The 23,624-nt window shown below is 40.0% G+C and overlaps 1 protein-coding gene across 11 annotated transcripts in view; it reads left to right on the forward strand.

Annotated features, from left to right (window-relative positions):
* Window positions 1-9,041: 9,041 nt before the first annotated feature.
* LOC147621211 (uncharacterized) overlaps window positions 9,042-23,624 on the forward strand; it is a 50,664-nt gene continuing 36,081 nt past the window's right edge. For 4 of the 11 annotated variants that reach the window (XR_015269777.1, XR_015269776.1, XM_086823919.1 and 1 more), the window contains exons 1-11: window positions 9,042-9,489; window positions 9,914-10,002; window positions 10,228-10,471; window positions 14,611-14,758; window positions 15,085-15,275; window positions 16,322-16,465; window positions 16,676-16,869; window positions 17,201-17,369; window positions 18,784-19,212; window positions 19,577-19,642; window positions 19,809-19,903. Coding sequence is in view for 9 of the 11 variants with exons in the window: in XM_086823919.1 (XP_086680045.1) it covers window positions 9,361-9,489; window positions 9,914-10,002; window positions 10,228-10,471; window positions 14,611-14,758; window positions 15,085-15,275; window positions 16,322-16,465; window positions 16,676-16,869; window positions 17,201-17,369; window positions 18,784-19,212; window positions 19,577-19,642; window positions 19,809-19,903 (1,898 nt within the window). In the remaining 2 variants the exon portion in view is untranslated. Of the gene's footprint in view, window positions 9,490-9,913; window positions 10,003-10,101; window positions 10,472-14,610; window positions 14,759-15,084; window positions 15,276-16,321; window positions 16,466-16,675; window positions 16,870-17,200; window positions 17,370-18,783; window positions 19,213-19,576; window positions 19,643-19,808; window positions 19,904-23,624 lie in introns of all 11 variants that reach the window. The other 7 variants (XM_086823921.1, XM_086823923.1, XM_086823920.1 and 4 more) reach the window with 7 other exon arrangements.

The raw sequence follows: 23,624 nt of genomic DNA on the forward strand, positions 1-23,624 counted from the left end.
CTTAAGACAATGATGAAAAACAGGTTTTAAGACCTCTTCCATCTAGAATTCTACTGGCATGCACCTTTTCCAGAAACGTTTATCCTAAGAGGGCATTCACATGACCTCAAGCTTCTATATGGAACACAAGTGGTAAGCACTTTTTTTGAAAAAATATCTCTAAGAGGTCGATCACATGTCCTTAGCACCTAAGCAAATTAGGGCAAACGGGCCCTCATTTGACCCAACAAAGGGTGCGCCAAGCCTTCTAAGGCTGTATAGGCTGTAAGAAAACCTAAAAAGCCAAAAAAAAAACACGTGCGCTTACTCATTAAGGAGCGATTGGAAATGTTAAGATACGACAACACGTGCGCTTATATAAGGAGCAATTGGAAATGTTAAGATACGGCAACAATAAAGGGATTATGTGGGCCCACACCCAAATTGGACCTAATGAATGAAATCTTCGAGCCATTGAGATTCATGCCCCAAATACATCTACCAATACCATTTGCCATGCCGACAACGACAACGAACGTGTCATCGGGTTTTACATCCCCTATCACGTCAATCCCTTTGGGATTTGGTCCCTTACCTAGTACTATCACAAGACCTACACCTTTAGAAGCGCTATGTACCAACCCTTTGCAACCCTAAATACCTAAACCTTGGACATATTGACTAATCTCGGAAAGGGGATTGCCCAAGGGCTAAATGAGGTCATAACCGCATTAGCATCCACACACGGCCTCAGTGACTCATCCAAGAATATGGTCATCAAGATTTCCAAAATCATGGGCAAGTATGATGGAACGACTGATCCTATTCAATTCATGCAAATGTTTGAACAGAGATGTGAAGCCTTTGGAAATCTAAACTTCCCCACCAAGGTAAATGCGTTGAACCTTCGCTTCAGTGGAAAAGGCTAGTCGATGGTTCATCACATTGATGCCTACGATTAAGACAAACTTCAGGACCTTAAAAACAGCCTTTATTATAGCGGCTTTTCAAGACAAGGTGATCGGTGGCATGTGCAACAAGAGAACTCTATTCAATTGAGCAAAAACACAACGAAACCATTAGAGATTTTATTCTTAGGATAAAAATATTGGACTCACGATGTGAGCCATGGGAGAAACTAAACGATGCTCAATTGAAGAGATGTTTTATGATGGGCATAAAGAAAAACAGCTTGCACAACTTGATCGTTGTATCCAATCCAGAAACATTCGATCAATGTTGTAAAGAAACAATATGTTTAGATGACAATATGATAGAGGATGATTACGATATGACATGTTCCTCATCTAAACCAAGTGAAGCAGAGGCTAAAGAAAAAATGATCTCTAAATTGTCATTCCATGAATTCTACACAGCCTTGCTTAAAAGCTTTAAATACCGAAATCTCCAAGAGAGGATGAGCTCCACCAAAACCAAACAACCTTAATGCCTCTCAAAATGATTGGCGAAATGCCTTGTGTTCATTGCCACATCACTACGTCCACCCAAATCCCCAATGTGCATACCCTAGGCCTATCCTTCCTATATTGCATACATTACAAAACCTTTGGTCATGACACACCCAATTCACCTATAATTATCTCAAAACCTCAATCTCCCGTGTCTCAAATGAACACAGTACAAAGGGTAGAGACTTATTAGGAAGCAGTTAAGCAAACACTTTCAGTGTTTCTATTGTCGTGGACCACACAAAGTGGCAAACTACACAGTTTGGAATACTTCCATGCTCACAGTCATCACTGACACTTTGCAACCCATATGTGAATGGTGTGGCATCGATCACATATTCCAAGATTGCACAAAGCGAGTTGCTTCAATGTAATCTATCTCGCAGAATACAACTCTTAACATCTTGAGTGTGCAAAATGGGGGACAGGGGAAAGGAGCTTGTGGAGAACCTAAACCCAAAAGAGCCAAAAGATAAGTGATTTGAATGCATCCACCTCAAAGGCTACCACTTAAACCATAAAACCCACATGTGCGACATATGATACAAAAGCTCGAAAGAAAGTTCGTTCTCGTCGCATATGCAAACATAATGAAAACCTGACAATCCAGGGAAAGTCAAAAGATGAAACAATTTCAAGTACATCACTTAGTGAGGATGAAACAAGCTCTAACTCGTCACTCAATGCACCTCACAGACCAATCAAGAAACTAGAACCCACCCAACCACCCCAAATTGAAAATCGTGATCACATGACATATAAGGAACGCAAAAGGCAAGCTTAGGAAAGCATGCTTAGCATTGTTGAGTGTCATATAGGATACACCAGTTGTGATTGAAATTCATAATGTCAAACCTAAGAAAGCAACCAATATATAAAAACCGAAGGAGTATCGCTTCATCTTTCAAGAGGAGAACGTCCTCTCTACCAAACTAAAATCATCAAGCCAAGAAGAGTCATCAAAGGAAGATTGCACGAATAATGCAGTTAAAAAAAGCACGTGAGGAATTCGATGAGTCGCTTACAAAATTAAAGCAGTCTCTCAAACTCTCATTTGAAAGAGTGCTCTTCTCTTGTGGTGAAGCTAGAAGAGGATGAAAGTGAATGGGAATATGAAACCGAAATGAGAACTGAAGCTGAAACAAAAATGGAAACTTCCACAGTTTCATTTGAGGATTCTATCATGTTATGGTTAGATTTCCTTGTGGACAATGATGTTAAGAATAAACGCACATTAATTAGCCCTTGAGCTAGTCAAATAACATCATGATAATAAACACTTGGATGTCATAATCATCCCTAAAGAGAATGGTCTTCCAAGAGGTGCCAATGGACAAAACATTGAAGTTCCAGGTTGCTTTAGTTATGCTACTCAAACAATCAATGGTGGAAATGTGGAATTTAGATTCCATGTTACCTCAGATTCCCTTGAGTATGATGTCATCTTGGGTGGTCCTTGGGTACTTGACTCGTGGTATTCAATTGACGAATCCATGCAAAAACAGTTTCCTTGAACACTCCTGTAGGCATTGTAAAATTGCTCTTACAAGAGAAAGAGACCTTAGAGGAGCTGGAACTTCCAACATATCTTACTCAAATATATCCCAAGAGTTATGGTTGGATTTGAACTTTACAATAAAATCATAACAGTCCAAGCATAAATTATCCACAACGAGAGCACAATCTCATGACCCTCGGGTCATGGGATTTTTTAGGACAACCAACACTTAATACTCATCCTGAGAAAATTCCATTCACACAAGACATCAACATGTCATGTTTGGGGTACTTTGAGCATACAATGTATATAGAATCTAACCCCCTTACTTGCAAGTTTTTTGTGGTTGAGTATGTATTGGAATAAGATTTGATCTTGGGGCATAAATGGACTATTGATGCCCAAGCATTATTGTGCTTTGCTAGCGATAGGGTCATCATGATGGTCAACGACACAAAGTTGACAATACCATATTGTAAGGAAGAGGATCTAACCCTAATGGATTTCTATGATGTTGAACGCAAAAAGCTACAAGCCTCTTCCTCTCGGAAGCCCCTCTACATAAAGACCTACCATCTGTGTCAATGACCAACTCGGACAAAGCATCTAACCCTTCAACTCCATCCTTACCAACAAAGTCCAATGCTAAAACCTCATAATCAGCAGCTATTCCTGAAGAAGTCCCCCAAGTGCAACCATTTATCTCTAAAAAGGAACTCAAAGAAAAAGCCTCGACCTTGACAACTCCTCAAATCGACCAACCTCACCAAGGGAGAAAGCTGCAAGATCAAAAGCCTCAACATTAGTAGCCACCACTTCACAAGTGACTCACGCCTCATCGTCAACAATGCCCATAAGTCTCAAACCTGCAACCTCAGCGTTAACCAACGTCGTGAAGGAGGACCTCAAACCTTCCGCACAACCAAAAAGACAACTCCACCATGACAGCCAAGATCAAGGTATCTTAATGGTATCAAAATGTGGGTGGAGAAGTAGCTACTTGTAGCTCAAGGCTACTAACAAGGTGCCAATCCAATTTGGGTGCCTCGACAATCAAAGCCTCTTCCTCAATGCAAAACTTAGAGGCCAAAGAAGAATAAAAGGACTCCACAACATCGTCCACAAGTGCATTTGCAAGGTCCTTAAAGAACTCCAGCCACTCAACAAGTGTGGGTACTAAAAAGGTTACAGCAGCAAGCTCAAGGATACCAAGGTAATACCAAAGCTTGGGTTCCCAAGCACTTCAAGAAGTCACCTAAGCCTACACAAAGAAAGAAACCTCAGCACCAAAAGCATTAGCCATCAAGAAGTCACCTAAGCCTACACAAAGAAAGAAACCTCAGCACCAAAAGCATTAGCCATCAATTCATAATGTTCATCAAAGATGGGTGCCTGTACACGTGCTACAAGAACAAGGGTATTATGAAAACAAGGTGAAGAAAGCCTCACCATCGACTTCAATTCCAAGAACTTCACCTAAATTTTGACAAGAATGGAGGCCCAAGCAACGACAAGCAAGCCACTCAACCCATCTCGTGCATACAACACATACACAAGAGCTTGTGTGTTCAATCCAGTGGCAACTAACTAGAAGCTATACCTACCGCCTCGACAACACTTGAGCCACAAATTCAAGAATCAATCCCCATGTCTGCACAACAGAGTCTTATGAGCGCATCAAGGAAAAACTTGCATTGCTCTTTTCATCCCTCTGGATGAGAAGCATGAGTGGAGAAGTTACGCTCAGACATAAGAACCTATTCTCTCCAAAAGGAGAGTAGCCACAAGAACCTGTTGTTTGCAAGGTGGTAACACATTTTTATTTTTTTTAAGAGAGAGAGGAAAGAAGAAGAAAGAAAAAGAAAAAGAAAAGACAAAAACACAAGGGAGTCACACAAATGGCCTACCTAAAAATGGTAGAATATCACAAGAAACTCCCAACAATCTTTAATAGCCAATATATTTTTGTTAAGCTTATAGATTACTATTCTTTTGGCTAGGTTAATGTAATAGTTGCTCGATGAGTACATATCCATATTCATGCACTGGAGGACATTTGCACCAGAGCCTCACCATCGATAACTTTCTAGGTATATCTCTGGATGGGGGAGGGCATGGTGGCCAATGGTATAACCCATCGCCTGGAATTTTCCTTCAAATTGCAAACCTCTCCAAACAAGAACTTAAATTTTCACATAACATTGATTTTTAATCCTTAGTGAAGATATCTAAATTAGCCTCACAAGTCGACGTAACTCTTCCATGCCTCGCTAATAAGTGGTTACTTCAACAAGCAACAACTCAATAAGAGTCTATTTGACTCATTTCATGTACTTCATGTAAATCTACTTCATAGAGTACTTAAATATACATAAAAGCATAAAAAGCACATGGGAAGAAGCATGCAGGAACAAGTCCTACTCAATAACATTTAACAAGAATCCTGCCACAAAAAGAGACATCATCGAAGGTCAAATTCTTCAATTGATGAATGTCGCTTTAATGAATCAGATGAGGAACTGAGAATCACAATCTCATTCTGATGGTTTTGTCTATGTTCCTCCGGATCCTTCCTTCTCTTCTCCCCCATTATTAACATCTCTTAGATTCCCAGCTAACATAAATAACATGTAACTTTGCTTATGATTTGCCAAAAACAAAGTGAACAAAAAATACTCACAAAAATATAAAAATACAATTACTCATTTAAAAAAAACACCCACCACCCCCACCCCGTTAGGAATTCCCGCTAATCTCTAACCCTTTCATGTAATAACTAGGATGAAGTCCCAAGTGATGTACTTCATAGATATATTATGAGAGTAGTCATTGTAATAGCATTAGGCCGCTTATGAGCCTAAAGTGCCCGATTGGCCACAACTTAAGTGAGTGTGAACATTTATGGCCATGTATATAAGTGAATGTCTCTCATAATACAAAGAACTCTCCCATTATGCAATAGAGTCTTGCTCTTGCTAATCTCTCTCTAATCCATGCTAGTGAGTGTGTGTGAGTGAAGTGAGGTAAGAGGAGGGAGGAGAATAAGTAGTGTAACATGGCAATGTGACAAGGCTCACAGGAGGCACGATGGAATTGCTTCTTCAAGGAGTTGTGGAGCTTGGAGACCTCATGGGTTACGAGCTCAGCCAATGGAAAGATCCTCATGACAGTTACGGTTCACCAGGTCATCTTTTTGTTGGTGGATGTGTTTTGACGGGGGGTGGGTGAGCCATAACATGTGGGCGCGCGCGCGCGTGTGTGTATGTGGGGGGGAGAGTGCGTCCTTATTACTCCATGTGTGGGTGTGCACATGTGAGTGTGTGTGTGTGTGTGTGTGTGTGTGAGAGAGAGAGAGAGAGAGAGAGAGAGAGAGAGAGAGAGAGATATTACATGTAAAATGCATTTATTTGAGACTTCACCACACATCCCCACTCATTAAAATTTAGTATAACATTAAATTTAATTAATGCAAATTATATATGTATGTATATGTATACATATATATAAGTTTATTTATATTTATAAATACACACATATGTATGTATAGGTGTATGTGTCTAAATATAATAAAAGGTAATACTGTATATAATATATATTTATGTGTGTGTGTGTGAGAGAGAGAGAGAGAGAGAGAGAGAGAGCGAGAGAGCGAGAGAGAGAGAGAGAGAGAGATATTACATGTAAGATGCATTTATTTCAGATCTTACCACACATCCCCACCCATTAAAATTTAGTATAACATTAAATTTAATTAATGCAAATTATATATGTATGTGTATGTATATATATAAGTTTATTTATATTTATAAATATACACATATGTATGTATAGGTATATGTGTCTAAATATAATAAAAGGTAATACTATATATAATATATATTTACATGTGTGTGTGTGTGTGTGAGAGAGAGAGAGAGAGAGAGAGAGAGAATGTCTGTGTGAAAGAGTGTATGCAGGGGGATAGTGTGTGTGTTTGCATTGGGGTGTACATGTGTGTGTGTCTATGAGAGAGAGAGAGAGAGAGAGAGAGAGTGCGTGTGTATGTAGAAGGAGAGAAAGAGAGGGTACATGTGCAAGTGTGTGTGCGTGTGTGTGTGTGTGTGTGATTAAGAGAGAGAGAGAGAGAGAGAGAGAGAGAGAGAGAGAATAAAAGTAGATTTCAATAAAATATAAAAATAAAATAAAAAAAAGTATAAATAAAATAAAATATTAAATAAATTTAAAAAATATATAAATTTAGTAAAATAATATATGTATGTGTGTATATACATGTGTGTGGGTATTTTAACTTTCATTTATAAATACATATATACGTTTATATATACATACACACACACACACACACACACATAGATATATAATACCCACCTCAAGGCTATCTTCACCCAACTGAACAAAGTTTATTAAGTCATATGGAAATACATATAAGATTACACCCTCATACCTTTCTCACATCCCATAAGAGAACCTTTTTCTGCTTCCAAGGTTTACGAATGTGGATGTCCATTTCCAATCAAGATACTGGCATAGCCTCTATTATAGGATCGATGGGATCAATTTGTCCGAGCACTTCATTTGTAGAACCTTTTAAGGACACATTGTGAAGACGTAAAAATATCTTAGGCCATCGAATGAAACTCCACACAACTTCAATAAACTTCTCTATGGGGGGAATGGTAGGAGCACATCCTTAGCACACTCTTCCACTATTATTAATACATTGCCCACCCTAATCTTGGTACCACTACAATAGTAATTTGGGTCAATTATAGACATAGAACCAGTGGGGCAACCACTTCATTTCCTATAATATATCTATCTCTATTATGCACAAGTATTTGGGAGGAGAGGAGACACATGGCAATTGGAAGAGGGCCAAGTCTTGGGTTAGAGGAAAGAGAAAAGGGGTTGTGATGGGGGAGGGGAGGAGCCATGTGTTGGGTGAGAGAGAGAGAGAAGTGGAGGCCACATATTGGGGAAGGGGAGAGGGAGAGAGAGAGAGAGAGAGAATAGGGACAGAGAAAGAGGAGTGTAGAGTTATGTTGAGAGAATAAAATTTAAATAAATAATATAATACATAAATATAAAGATATATAATAATTAAGTATAAAATATATAGAATATAAATATATAAACATATAATAAATAAGAATATTAAATAAATATATATACTAAATCTATACTAATATATTATAATACAATTATATGTATATATATATATATATATATATATATATATATATATATATAATACATAAGTATAAATAAGGAAATTATATATTAAATATATAATAACATATTATAAATATGATAATATAAGATATAATTAATATAATATAGTATATAATTAATATAATATAAATATATAATTTAAAAAATATAAAAATAAGAAAGTTTAAAAAATAGTAAATATAACAATGATATATAAATCAATAGATATATAGTAAATATATAATAATATAAATACAGTCACACACACACACGTATATGTACATAGTTACACAAGTGCATATGGAATGTGTGTGTGTGTGAGAGAGAGAGAGAGAGAGAGAGAGAGAGAGAGAGGAGTTCCATTTGTGTGAAGAGAGAAAGTGCATGTCCATGTGTATGTGTGTGAGAGAGGGTTGTGTCTGTGCGCGTGACAGATATATAGAGAATGCACGTGAGAGACACACACAGATATGCATCTATGTGAGAGAGTCACATAGACACATGCACACACACGTAGACATGCACACATGCACACAAATACATACAAGCATATACCACACATAAACACACACGCTGCATACCCATACAAATGCATAGATGTATACACACACACTTGCATATGCACATTTGTATGTATTCACAAATGCATACAAGCAAAAACTTCATGTCGGAGCAATGCGCAGGTCACCTACTTGTTCAATAAGGGACAAAGATGCGGTGGTGGTGGTGGTGGAATGGTGTAGGACCTAATCTTGCCAAGTGTGAAGAGTCCGGTGTGATTGTGAACCTGAATGCGAGAGTGTGAAACGTCCTGCCTCGTCGTTGTTGTTGGGCGCACCCTTAGCACTTTCGGTTCGGGACTTGTGGGTGGCAAGAGGGTTCTTGCTACTGTTTGTAAATTCTGTTGGAGTTTCTCTCAAACAAAACAAAGCATTTTCTCTACCAATTTACACACCATCGGCAGCAGAATTTTGGCATCATTTTGCTCCATTTTTCATCGACACAAAAATTTGGCAGTTACTTGCTGTGAAATCAGGTCAAAACGGCTTCATTAGGATGCACGTTGTGAAGATTTTTTGGATGCAGAGTCATTAGGGAGGATGATTAGCAGGGGAGGGTTGTAAGATGGAGGCTAATCTGTGTGTGGTTCTGGAGTTCGGATGATGATGGTGAGATGAAGAAGAAGACGATGATAGAGTGGAGATGAAGAACTCTCAGAATTTCAGAAACCCTCTGTATGAAGGATTGTCTTCCAAGTTGAGCGAGGAGACTGAAGACTGGCCCGTCCCTCAGCGTTCCTCTGTTGGAGAGGATTCTACCAGTCCCAAGAAGGTAATTAAAAAAAACGAAAACAATAGTTATTTCTTTCCCTCCTCCATGTAGTTTCGCAAATTTCTGTAAATGATTTTTTTTTTGAAATTTCCCTACAGTCTGGATGTCGATTCTTTATTTTGTTAAAACCTTTGGATAGTAATTCTTATTTTTATTTGTTTCTTTTTGTACAATAGGTTATTTAGGTTTTGACCTTTTTTTTCTTCTGGAAATTAATTTTCAATGGAATTGCATATTATCTTCTGTTATAATTATTACTTTTATCTTGTTTTGAAAATTTTATTATTGAAAAAAATGAAATATTTTATTGCAAATTAACTTAAGAAGAATGTATTAGTTATGTTAAGTGAAGAAAGGGTGAATAGAAAACTTCATCATACATTAAAATACATTATTTTCTGAGATTAACATGGGACAATTGCAGGCTTCAGATACTCGGAACATTCAAACTTACCGCACAGTGCGCATGCATGTGACAGAGAGCGCTCGTGCCCATGCATTGCAATCTCGAGAGTACGATCCAGCACTTTCAATCTTTTTGATATATATATATATATTTTGTGTGTGTGTGTGTGTGTGTGTGTGAAATTGTGAATGTATGTATTTATGCAGGCCCCGGAAGACTAACTCCTTCACCAGTAGGCTACATGCCTGTGGACTGTATCTTCTTAATTAGTCCAAACCAGGTCTACAATTGAGAATATCACAATTTTTGATAGAATGTGATGCAATCTGCAGGTTCTGCGGCAATGAGCTCGTAACCTCAAAGTACAACATTGTCACATTTATACCTGTTAACCTCTTCCAGCAGTTCTTGAGAGCTGCAAATCTATATTTTCTTATGAATGCTGTCATTCAGCTGATCCCGGGGTTGTCGCCTACTGGGTGGGCCACTACAGTGGTACCGCTCTCGTTCGTGCTCATTTTGAATGCTGTCAAAGAAGCCCATGATGATTCCAAGCGGCATAAATCTGACAGAGAGGTAAAAGTTGTTTTTTCCCCGTATAAACATTTCTAAGATTTATCAAGGTCCTTGCAATGGAGCAGAAGAGAGTGGTTTGGGAAGGATACCCAAGGCTGCCTGGGGCACCTAGGTACTGTGCACTCATTTCTATCACTCACAGCATGGCATGATAGCTTCATCAGATTGGGGTCATATATCTTCTTGTCCGGTCCATTGGACAGGCAAAGATTTATCCTAGCCCGTTCTGTTTGCCTACTCGCAATCCATTAATTATGCCATCGTCTGCACCGTGAGGGCTAACAAAGGTTGGCTAAACCCTAAAACCGTAATATACGACCTTGTACATGTCTCTATGTTCTCAAGACACATGCATGGATGCATGTAAACTCACCTTCTGCATATCTTGATTGAAGAGGCAGGATTGCCATCTTGGATGCTCCATATTACAGCTTCAATTCTTTCATGGTATGTGAGTACGAGATCTTTGGGTATGGTTCTGTCCACTGCCACCATTGGCAGGTCTTTGCGTTCAATGGATTTGATCTTTACTCTTCAGATATACCACACCCAAACTCAAATGGTTGATGACAATGAATCACCCATCTAGCTAAACTACCTTGTTTAAGGGTCTATGTAAATTTTTTGTAAGATATTTCCCAACTCTCTGACTTGAAATCTATGGATCATGATCTGCTATGGGACTAGCACCTCGGCACTTGCTACCCAGTCTCATTGATCTTCCCCACTTCTCAGCAGGAGAATTACGCATCAACCAACACTCAGGCAGCTTCAACCCTGTATTCTTTATTGATAACCCTTGTGATAGGAAAAGGCCTGAAATTTGGGAATGATACTTGCTGAAGTGGTTGCTAAGTGATGCTTAGATGGAGTCAGTCACCCACCTTAAATTGAACATCCTTTCCATGCTTGTTTGCTTGTTGCTAGAAGGTGGCATGAGAATCACTAATCTTTTGCTGAACTGACTCTAAAATCTCTTCTTAACTCTTGGCTCCTTGATCTGTCGAATTTACTTCATCGAAAGTACGCGCTAAAGATAAAAACTCAGCTATTCATTGCTACCTTCTACGGGGTGAGGTGTAGTCGATGAGACAGTGCCATTTGACCAATAGGAGGTACTCGTTCCATTGGTTTTGCTAGTCATAAACATAGCACTTGGGGAAGGACAAATGCCAGTTCACTGAAAATATGTTACCATTAGTTTGATTGTGGAATGCACTGAAGAATTTCAACTGTTCTCAAACAATGCTTTCCAAAACTGTCCCATAATGTCCTAAAGTTTAATGTTCCCAAGGCAGTAGCCTAGTGGATAGAGCTTGGGTCTCTCATTCAAGAGGTTCTTTGGTTCACCCTACCTAGTGTGTGTTCACATGCAAGTGGGCACGATGGTCGCCATCCCACACATTAGTCAAGTCATCGCTACATCGTCCAGGCGTTTCCACTTCATCATCGAGACAATCCTATGGTGACAACAGTGTGCTATGCTTGCCCCTCAAGCTCGCCACTTTGGATATGGGAAGGTGGCTTCCATGGACATGAAGGATCACGACTCGATTGCGACTCTGAGTCACTAACAACTCTGCACAGGGTGTTCACTCCAATCGATTGAGGGGTTTGTCCCGTGGCTTGCCCATTGCCTTCAAAAGTGGCCAATTATTGGAAGGGTGGTTACCCTCTTGTGGTACTCAGGTGTGTGCCTGAGAAGTAGGGTGAAATTTCCTGCACCCATAGGCTAGACTTAGGACTGCAAAAAAAAAAGGTCTCAAAATTTGCTATCATGGTTGCAACACTTGAATCTAGGTAGCCTGACAATGGGTGGAACTTGGGGAGGGGGATCTCGGAACCAAGTTACCAACACCATAAAGGTAGACATGTTAGTGCCGAAATGCCCCTGATCCCCCCCCTCTTCTTCCTTCTTGGTCCCCCGCTAATGATGTACTAGCAAGGAGTTCTTGATATGTGAGATTTCCAAATACATTTGCAAGATAAAAATAGTATCTCAAACAAGCAGTTTGTTTGTGTAGATCTTCATAAGTGATTGTCATGTGCATCTGTTAATCCCGATGCTCAGACATGGATATTCTCATTAGCAAATATATGGGCAGATTTAGAGTGGATTTTGCAGCCCTACAGGCTCCGGTAAGTACCTAAGACATAGCCCAATGGTTGGGACACCTTTTGGGCATAGTTTGGACGCAAAATATGACTCTTTGGACAATGTTTTGTGGGTAAAATAGACAAAACCGACTTGATTACGAATTCATACCTTTTTTCTATAAATAGGATCATTAGGCATTCATTAGAATCATCATTCAAAGATCAAGAGGATCCATTTGTCACAGTCTGCAAGGCAACAAGGACACAATGGTGGATCAACACGAGCTTCTCTTGTCCGATTGCAAGTAGAGGGTTGCAGGGATCTTTGGTATGCATCATGAAGCTGTGAATCAGCAAGATCATTGTATATACAGCATATTTTGGCAATATATAGTAGATTAGGTCTCTCTCTCTCCTTCTCTTATGTGTCTTTGCTAAACATAGGATTAGCATTAATCTTCTTTGCTTAGCGTTAATCATGAACACGCTTCCGCAACGCATGTTACAGTGATCTTCCCAAAGTCTTCCAACCATGGGCCAAGAATCCCATGGTGCTCTCTTCTCAATCCTTGCTCCAAGCTCCAGCTGGGTCATAGCTTCACCCCACAAAACAATCATCATGAATCCACGTGAAATTTGTGGACCAAGGAAGATCGGGTCTTCTTGAAATGGGTAGCAAGAATCGTCGGAAACACTTTATCTCTACAAAAGGTTCCTTGCCAAATTTTTCCTCGAAAGTTTTTTCTTCTTGTCGATTTCGCTCTTCTTCTTCTTCAATAGGGCAAGGACCAACAATGGCCTAAAGCTCACCGGAGAGTGAAAAACCAAGTGATATCAGGACTTGGCCCAAGCAACAGAGGTGTCTTAATGGCCAAGTCTGCACCAGTTGAACAACGAGCAGCTAGGTGGGTGAATATGCATGAGAGAGGGGGATACTATGGAGTGCCCAACAACAAGTAGATTGACAGCCCAAGGCAGCTATGAGGAGCAAAATGTGTAAGCCGAACTTTGCGGAGCACACAACTTTGTGAGAGGGAGAGTGTGCCACCATCCGCATCATTTAGTTTCATCAATAATTGTGGGCTTCCCTTATTTAGGATATAAATTTCATATAAAACCCGAGAAGACAAGATCTCATACTTTTTGCTTGTTAGACTTCTTCAACTATTAGTCCTAAGTGAAGTAAAAATCCAAGTTATTCGCTATTTGCGAGCTTTGGACTTAAAATAATTTATTAAGAAAGGATGGTGTTTGAAGAGATGTAAGTGAAATTTTGAAGAATTCAATTGGAGTTACTGCGGGTATAAAATCCTTGGATTCCTCTTCGTTACATCCTTTGTATGGATTGGCTATGGGCTATAGTCATTAATGCATGGGGTCATGCTAGACTGGAGGCGACGAAGCTAATGACAAAAGCTTTTCTCTGTTCGAGTCTCAGAACGAGCTTGCTCATCTTTGACCCCGGCTCGAAAAACAAAAACAAAAAACGTGGGGTCATGCTAGCTATAATATGAGCTAGCAGTTGGCTAAATAAGATTTGTTTAGTAACCTCATGAAAGGATTTAGTTAGTAACTTCATGAAATCAAGGTTGCTTATAGCACCTGGGGCCTATATTGTGAGCAGATGTGCACATAAACAAGTGTTAAGAGTCAACCGTGAATGTCTTGGATCTAGTCTAGTTCTAGAGGTGGATAGTGAGTTCATGAGCCTTTGGTGGATGCCAGGTGCTGTAAGGGATGCTATATATATATATAGGGTGGTATATGCCTCATATTCAGGTGTTTTACCTTATCTTACTCTCATGTGCTTGGGGTAGTCCAGAACTATCCGGCCTATGGTTGAGTTGGTGAGTTAGTTCTCAACTGCTTTTCATGCCTGTTTGTGTATGTGTTGGTTTGGTGCTTTGGATGGAGGTTGATCTATGGGTTGTAACACTCTCATAGTATAATTTTAGCGACTTACATAATGACTTAACTGTGCCATAGAAATACATATTTTTGTCTTAAATAGTTCAAAAAAAACATTTCTCACATTTGAGCAGGTGAACAAGCGTATTTCTGAAGTATTACAAGGAGAGGGACTCAAGTCTTTGGAATGGAGATCGATTATAGTTGGAGATATCATTAGAGTGCATAGCGATTCTGAAATTCCAGCTGATCTAGTTTTTTTATCATCATCTGATCCACAAGGTTTTATTTTATTTTTTCCAACATACTAGTTTCCTGCAATACACTAGAACCATGGTGCGCTCGTGCGCGCACACACGCACATGCACACACGATTATAGTTGGTGTCATTATGAGTGCAAAGCAATTCCGAAATTCTGGGTTTTTATAATTTGTCCACAAGGTTTTATTTTATTTTTCTAACGTACTATTTTCCTACAATACACTAGAAGCATGGTGCACATGCAAGCATGCCCACACAAATACCGCGTTTTAAACGCTGAACTTTCAAGCAAGTTATCCTGAACTTTTAAGCAAGTTAAGTTATCTGATTTTGGTGAGTATTACAGGGCTTGCCTACCTTGAAACTGCCAATTTGGATGGAGAGACGAACCTTAAAATTCGCAACGCTTTTTATCAGTCGTCCACGCTGAATCCCGAAGATGGTGACATGTCATTCCATGCATTATCTGGATTGATTATAGAGTGTGAGCAGCCCAATAATAGATTGTATGAGTTTGAAGGATCGGTGTCCTTTCAGGTATGCTTCTTCCATTGCTCATAAGATTGTTTTTATCGACGATTACAATAAGGTTTACAAGGAAGGCAAAAAGTACTAGTTTACATCATAGTCACATGAAAACCCGTTTTGTCCCTAAGAAACATGAAACATACGAAACGCTTCGAAGTGAAACAAAACACTCCCAACCAAAACGTCATTTTGCCCAAATTTGGGATTTTTTAAAAACTTAATAATTAAAAAAAAAACGTATTCTTCTCCTCTTCTTCTTCTTCCCTTCACTTTCTTCTCCTCTTTCATCTCAATTTTCTTAAAAACCTGCAAAGACGAAACGATGAAATAGATGGAATGTCTCTTGTGAGTACTCAAAATTGATATCTTGGTCAATTTCACCTAACTTGACACCCAATTGTTGAAATTTCTTAGAAGTATTCCACTAGCTCTTCAATTTCTCACTTACTCCTAATTTATAAATCCCAATTTTATACTTTCAACCTCAATGGTCGAACACTGTTTTGTCGAAATTCGACTTCTTGGTCAATTTCATCTAATTTCATACCCAATTGTTCAAATTTCCCACTAGTATTGCACTAGCTCTTCAATTTTTCACTTTCTTCCAATTCATAAATCCCAAATTCATACTTCATACTTTAACCTCAATTGCACATAATTTTACACTCAATTGTTAGAATTTCTCAATAATTCTTCAATTTCTCACTTTTTTGCAATTTATAAATCCCAATTCATACTTTTAACCTCAATTGCATCTAATTTCACACCCAATTGTTAAAATTTGTTACACATTCCTTAAAATTTCACTTTTTTCCAATTTGATTTGACAAGTGTCACTTCGAAACCTTTGCATTTTGTCTATAGAGACGAAACAAAACTTGTCGAAACGACAAAACGATGAAACGGACGAAACTTTTCTTGTGACTATGGTTTACATGTATGTATGTATGTATCTAGTTGTTTTACAGGACATTGAGTATCTCTCTTCCTCCACTGCTTTAATCATTTCCACCTGATATTAAAGAGTAGCTAAAAGATATCGCTGTGTGAACCAGGGTCAAGGATTAATGCCTTTGGATGTAAGTCAGATATTGCTCAGAGGTGCTACGTTGCGGAACACACAATGGGTAATGGGAGCTGTGGTTTTTACAGGTGCTGATACAAAGTACATGAGAAACATGGTTGCAGCTCCAAGAAAAGTAATACTAACTTTTTTGCATTCGTATGCAGCTTTGTTCTGGTGTCAAAATTTGAGCTGAGGTGGTTTATAAAATAAAAATTGTTTTTCTTGACTCCGTTTTCACAAAAAAGCAAATACACACACCCACACACGCAGGCATGCGCTTCTAACTGCATAATCAAGTATTTTTGTGGTCACATTTAAAGCTCAAAAATTCAAATATCTGTAGGTTTCTCATTTAGAAAGGAAAATGAACATTCTTGTTTCCGGATTGTTCATATTTCAACTGCTTCTATGTATCGGATTGGCAATTGGTCATTTTATGTGGACGGACAGAAATCCCAATCATTTTTATCTGACAAGTGAACAAGAATGGCCAGAACCGGGTTTGAACCTTACAGGTCTCTTGGTACAGCTTCTTAGGTAACTTTCTGGACCAAAGGATTATAAAGCTGCTAATGCTTACCCTCCTTTAACCAACTCTGGCTTGCCCCCCATACTTCCTGTAAAGTAGTTAATCAATACAAGTTGTGATATGATTCTTACAAACCCCTGCCCCTGTGGGATGGGCTGGGGGGTTCCCCTGTCCAAGGCTGATGGAGAGTGAAGATGCCCACCAGCAGTCAGGGGGGCATAATATTGCTGTAAAGAGCTGAAGATTCCATTGGCTCACTACACCCCTTTACTTCTTCTTAAGTAGTCAATTAATACAAATCTTTACAAAATCTCAGTTTGAGTGGTCTTGATCTTTCAGGTTTGTGATCCTTCTCAGCTCACTGATTCCCATCTCTCTTTATGTTACCCTTGAGTTTGTTAAGGTCATTCAATGCTGTTTCATACAGTGGGATGTTCAGATGGTTCACAAGCCAACAGGTGGTCCAGCTCAGGCACGGACTTCTAATCTGAATGAAGAGCTTGGTCAGGTAAAACACATCAATGGATTATTTAGTTTTTCTCAGGATGCTTCCATATGCCACTCATCGTAAGTGTTGGATACATTTCTGATTGAAGTCGTTGTTGCAACAAAAAGAAGTGTCTTATGATAATATTCACCTTGACTTAAGCAAAATCTTTGGCACAAATTCTGTCTTGTATCTGTTAATTAAACCGTAGCATTGAGGTTGACTCTATAATCTCATTTGCAACCAGTAGCATTCCTTTTCTCTTTTGAGAGACTAATTACATGTAGGTGCTAGACTTTGAACCTTGCGCCTTCACGTCAGCAGATCAAGGTGTTACCACTTGGGCTGTCGATAAGGTTCTTACCTCAAGTAGATGTATGTTACATTTTTGGCATGGACCAGATAAGGCATAGGGTTAATGTTTTATAGGTCATGCAAGACGTAACCTAGTTTTGCAGTTGGCAATTGGAGAGTCAGTTCATAATCCCATAAAAGCAGGGTTATTGATTGGGCTTGAAATCTATAAAAGTGAGTGGGTTTGCACATAACTGTGTGTTGAGCCAACATAACTTGTAGCCTCTCTTATCCTGATTAGGATTCAGGTCCCTGCAAATTGATAAATGCTAGATAGATTTCATGGCTCCGCACCGATTCTGCAGTTTTTTGCCAGCTCAAAAGTCACCTTTTTGATCGAGCCAGTGTTTACTTCATGCTCATTGATGTGAATGATTTCATGAATCACTTTTTAAGGAGTCTACTGAGGCCCTCTCTGAGCAACATAGATGGTGGTCCATCAAGCTTGAGAAGGGACATGGACTATTCACTTTATATTCATCACGTGGATCTAAGAAAAGTTCTAACTTTATCAAATGCGTCTGTCAAAGTTTCTACATGGAGCAAGGCCAGCATGAAATGTATCAAAATTGTACAACATATTCTGCGTTACGCTTGTGTTCCTCCTTTAATTTAGGGTCTTTGAGAAGTCCTTCCATAAACATTTGTTTTACCTGAGCATCCGTTGAGGTATGAGATTTGTCTTGTAGCCGTCACATACGTAGCAGGTTGCTCATCTTGAACTCACTGGCTGCACATGGTTGACTTTCCCGATGAGTGTTTCCCATTGTCATTCCTTGAAGCGTACCCTCAAAACTTTTTTTTTTGGGGGGGTCTTTCCACTCTTCTAAAGGAGTTAAGAACTTTCCATTCCCCTCCCTTTCCTTTCAACCTCTCAAACCCCCAACCCCCCCCTTCTCTTTTCCTCCCTCCCTAATGGAAGGCTAGTGTATATTTTCTTTTTGGTTGGCTGCTATTTTAGCTTATCAGCCAACTAATATCCATACGCATTGTATTTCATACTTGTTGCTAGAGTGGTATGCCACGGACAACTTCTAATAGGGCAACAACTAAAAATGAAAGAACTCTTTTCTTTTTTCAGTATGTGCCATGTACACCACTTGTTCGCCTCCTATTTGTACACGTATTAACATTGCTGCCTCAGCTCACTGCAACCTGCTTTCAGCAGGTGCAGTATGTCTTGTCAGATAAGACTGGTACTCTTACACAAAATGTCATGTCTTTTGTTCAATGCTCGATAAATGGTGTTGTGTATGGCAACTTTCCTAGAGATGGATTTGGGGAAGAGCCCAACTCTGGATGCTGCATACACAGTATATGTGAAGATCAATATCTTGTGGAAGAGCTCCAGAAAACAGTGATACTCCCAAGTTCACAAAGTCAAAAATGCCGAGATTTTTTTTTCCATCTTGCCATGTGCCATACAGTTATACCGACATATTCAGACGATGACGAGACAGGAGAGATAAGATATCAATCATCTTCTCCAGATGAAGAAGCTCTGGTGCAAGTGAGTACATGTTTTTGTACATCGTAATGAGACACTTGATCATATGGAAATTTGAAGAGAAAATTGATGACTAGCTTCTACATAAAAAGAAGAAGAAGAGAAACATATTTTTAGCTAGACATAGACTGTACCATGGGCATAGGTTGGGGAGGTCTGAACCTGGGTTCTTGCAATGGGAGCCGTCACTCCTCACCACCATGCTACGTGCCCGTGGGCTGACTAGCTTTCACGTAAACAAGGAATTTACTAATGCTCAGCCCTTTCGCTCTTACAACTAAGTGAACATAGCCCATATATGATTGGCATTTAAAGTTAAAGGCATGCTTCTTAAACCATCTATTGGTATGTAATTATTTACCCGTAGGGAGCAGCGTTGTGCGGTTTCCAGCTGACTAGGCGGGTTCCTGATGAGCTCACTATAGAATGCCAGGTGCCAGTAATTATATTTTAATCAAGGAATCTGCTCAAAATTCCAGTTACTCCAAAGATGTTGATCAATCTGTGCACTCCTTAGTAAAGAAACTGGTTTTTTTGTTATTTAGATGTTTCCAGTCTGTTTGAAAAACTGACTCCTCTTACTAATAGTGTGTCTTTAGGGTCAATACACAGAATCACAAACCATCTTGGCAGTTCTGGAATTCACTAGTGAAAGAAAGAGGATGAGCATCATTTGCAAAAATTCAGATGGAAGGTAAAATTTTTACCCACATCATATCACAAAGCTTGTTTTATCACTTGAAGGCTGGAATTTGAACTTGGAGTAGCAGGTCCTCTCTCTGTGCTACAGTCGCCCCGACCTCTAGGACCTGACCCTGCCCCACCCACCAGCTCCAGATTCAGGGGACTTTTGAGTGACGGAGGGTAACTCTCCCACACCTTGTGGATCTAGCGAGCCAGTCGACTCTACTTATCTCTTCCATGCTGGATATCCTGGATGGGCCACTCCTTTTATCACAGGAGTGACTTATTCAGCTGATGTTTAGAGGCATAGATATCGATTGATTGATGCTTTAGTTCAGGATTGGATATACATCACGCCATCTCCGGACATCATTGAGTACATTTTGTTGTTGTTTTTTCCATGATGATGAGATTCCATGGACACCATTGTACACTTTTTGGTCTCATTGACCATTTGGGTCTTTCGTAAACGATAATATAACTCTCTCTCTCTCTCTCTCTCTCTCTCTCTCTCTCTCTCATTGAGTTCAAATCCAGCTTTGTCTGAGAATCCTTCAAGGGTTTTGGAATAGTTTCCTATGACGTAAAAACAATTCTTCTTCTTCTTCTTCTTCTTCTTCTTCTTCTTCCTCTCTCTCTCTCATTATATCCATGGTACCATTGTATTACTTTTGGTCTCATAGTTCTTGGGGTCTCTCTCTCTCTCTCTCTCTCTCTATAAGAGGATGGGCTTCCGGTTTGTTTCTTCCAAATGGCATTGGGACCTCTTGAAAGCCATCTTCAACACAGCCTACAAAATCCTCGCCAAGGCAATCAGCCACACCTCCCATACCTCATCCATGGCACCAAGACATACTTAGTATCTTGGATAACATCTTCACATTTTGGGAGGGGGCTTCAGCTCAGTTGAGGCAGGAGGGTAAAAGCAGTTCTCCTTCTCGACTTCAAGAATGCTTATGACCATGTTGACTGGATGGCACCATGCTTCGGATGGGTTTTTCGGTGAGCACGACACGGGCCTCAACCTCCCCATCTCCTCTTTGGAGGAGCTCCTAGATGAAGAATTTGCAAATGACACTGCTGCTAACCTATCCAGATTGGATGGGAATCTACAGCGTTTTACAGAGGCCATTGACCTTTCTTGCCTTGCTAGTGCATGCATTCACTTGTTCTTTTTCTATTGCCCTTCAAGGATTAGCCTGGAATTAGCCAGCACATGTCTTGCACATGACATCTCCCTGTGCTAAACTTGATGACGGGCTTCCAAATTCTATTCTTGGATGACTGTCATCATCCCATTGTCCATCCTTGGAGTCCCAAACCTGTCATCCTTTGCTTCCTCGCAACCTTCTCACTAGAAACCCCGCTTGGTCTCCAAATCCACTCCAACTCTGATGAAGATCTATGCATCTGTTCCATCCTGTCCCCTATCCCTTCATACCCTATCCCTGAACACTTTCTATGGTCTTCTTTTCCTGAGTATCGAGTCTGGCACTCTCACTCCACCCCTTGGAGGATCATCCTCCCTTGGAACCGTCGCGTGAAATCCTTTCTTGGTGTGCCCCAAATGGCACCCGACTCACAGGACTGCCATTCCCTTGGGTTTTGTGGAACACCACCAACCAACCCCTTGGGAATATACTGAATACTCAGCTCTGTCTCTCTCTCTTCTCTCTCTTCTGCATGCGTTTTGCATCAACATGTTCCAGGATGGTGTTTATGTTGGGTAGGAGGGCAGCTAGCTTGCACACACATTCACACACAAGCTCAAGCACGGAGAAACGTGAGAGTGCTAGAAAGATATACTCAATAATAATGAATGAAATGAAAGTATAAATGAGTACTAAAAGCCTAGGGCTAAGTGCCCAACACACAAGAGTGTGTTCACACGGGGAAAAAATTTGTGTCCAGCCACAGGGAAAAAGTGCCCGTGAGTAAGTTGGGTTCACACCTAAACTAGCCAGGAGTGGCCGGGTGGACATGACCAACAAGTGAACGGGTAGCAGGGTGATAAAGCTATGAATGCTGCCATGCACTATGCTCCACAGTTAGAGTGATCAAGAGAGATCACGTTGGCAAAGATGAACTGCAGTGTCAATGGGAAAAGCAAGCACTATATGATGGGAAAAATGAGAAACCCCAATGTCATATAGTGCTAATGCTAGAGCACAATAGTACATAAACGCATCATCTGAAATGCATGTCAAAGATCATGTGGACATCAACTGCATCAAATCAAGAGGCATCGCATAATACCCCCCTGAAGGCAAGCATCCAAATGCCAAGCTGAATTGCATGTAATCCACTTCAATGACAACAAGAGAGCAAAGCATAGCTCTGTAACTGCACCAGTGATAAGCATAAGAAGATGTAGTAGATATACGCATGTGTAAAGGCAACAGGATCCAAAAGTCAAGCTGCAAGAGATAAAAAATCAGCAATGGTAAGGCTGATAAAAGTAAAAACTCAGCAATGGGGAAAGCTAAAAATGGGGGCTCGGAGCGGGCGTCAGCCAATGCTATGAGAGGATGGGTAAACTCTCAGCGATGCCATGATCAGTGGCATGCATGGCAAGTGTAACCCCCCCCCCCCCTCTGGTATATACCAATGCAAGATCCAGGGAGCCCTGAAGATAGTAGAAGATTTGCTTCACTGCTTGCCAATGCTTTGTACCTGGGCTGTGCATAAATTTGCTACATTGGGAAACTTCAAACTGAATATCCGAGCGTGTGTTGCATAAGTATATGAGGCAGCCCACTGCTTGGCTGTAAACACTCATATCAAAAGGCTCTCCAACATCATACATGCTCAATTTCAGCCCTGGCTCCATCGGAGTAGAGATGGGCTTACAATCTTGAAACCCAAATTTGTGCAACAGCTTTTGAATGTACTTTGATTGGTGTCCCAACATCGGTCTGCACAAATTGTATGCCCAAATAATAATGCAATAATCCCAAATCTATCATCTCAAATGACGTTTGCAATTCAACTTTGAATGCTGAAATTTTCTCCATATCATTTTCAGTTAGCAACGTGTCATCCACATAAAGAATGGGCATAATCAAAGTGCCATGATCCTTTTTCACATAGAAGGTGCTCTTTGTTGGACTAATGCGAAATCCCTGCGTGGTCAAATAGGTATGTATCTTCTCATACCAAGCTCGAGGAGCTTGTTTGAGACCATAAACTGGTTTTCGAAGTTTGCATACTTTGTTTTCATGACCATGCATCACAAAACCAATGGGTTAATTTACATAAACTTCTTTCTGCAAATCCCCATTGAGAAAAGCTGATTTTTTGTCCAACTGATGCACTTTCCATCCATGATGGATAGCCAATGCAACAACACATCTAACTGTGGCCATACGAGAAGTAGGTGCGAAAGTCTCATCATAATCAATGCCCTTTTTCTGGGCATATCCTTTGGCCACTAGCCTGGCCTTGTACCTGTCAACGGTACCATTTGACTTTCTTTTCAACTTGTATACCCACTTTGTGCCAATGGGCTTCTTGCCAGCAGGCAAGTCTACCAAATCCCATGTGCTGTTTTTATGGATAGAATCTATCTCATTTTGCATGGCTTTTACCCAATGCTCATTCTCATGATCCTCTTCAAATGAATTTATGCAAGCAACATTTGCATGTTCTCTTGCATTACGTGAATGAACCCGTGTCCTGCTACCTAGGGGAGCTGAAACTTTGCTCTCCTGTAAAGTATGAAGCATCCAACG

The sequence above is a fragment of the Cibotium barometz genome, chromosome 30 (genome assembly GCF_041138505.1).
Source record: "Cibotium barometz isolate CiBa-2024 chromosome 30, ASM4113850v1, whole genome shotgun sequence".
Lineage (NCBI taxonomy): Eukaryota > Viridiplantae > Streptophyta > Polypodiopsida > Cyatheales > Cibotiaceae > Cibotium > Cibotium barometz.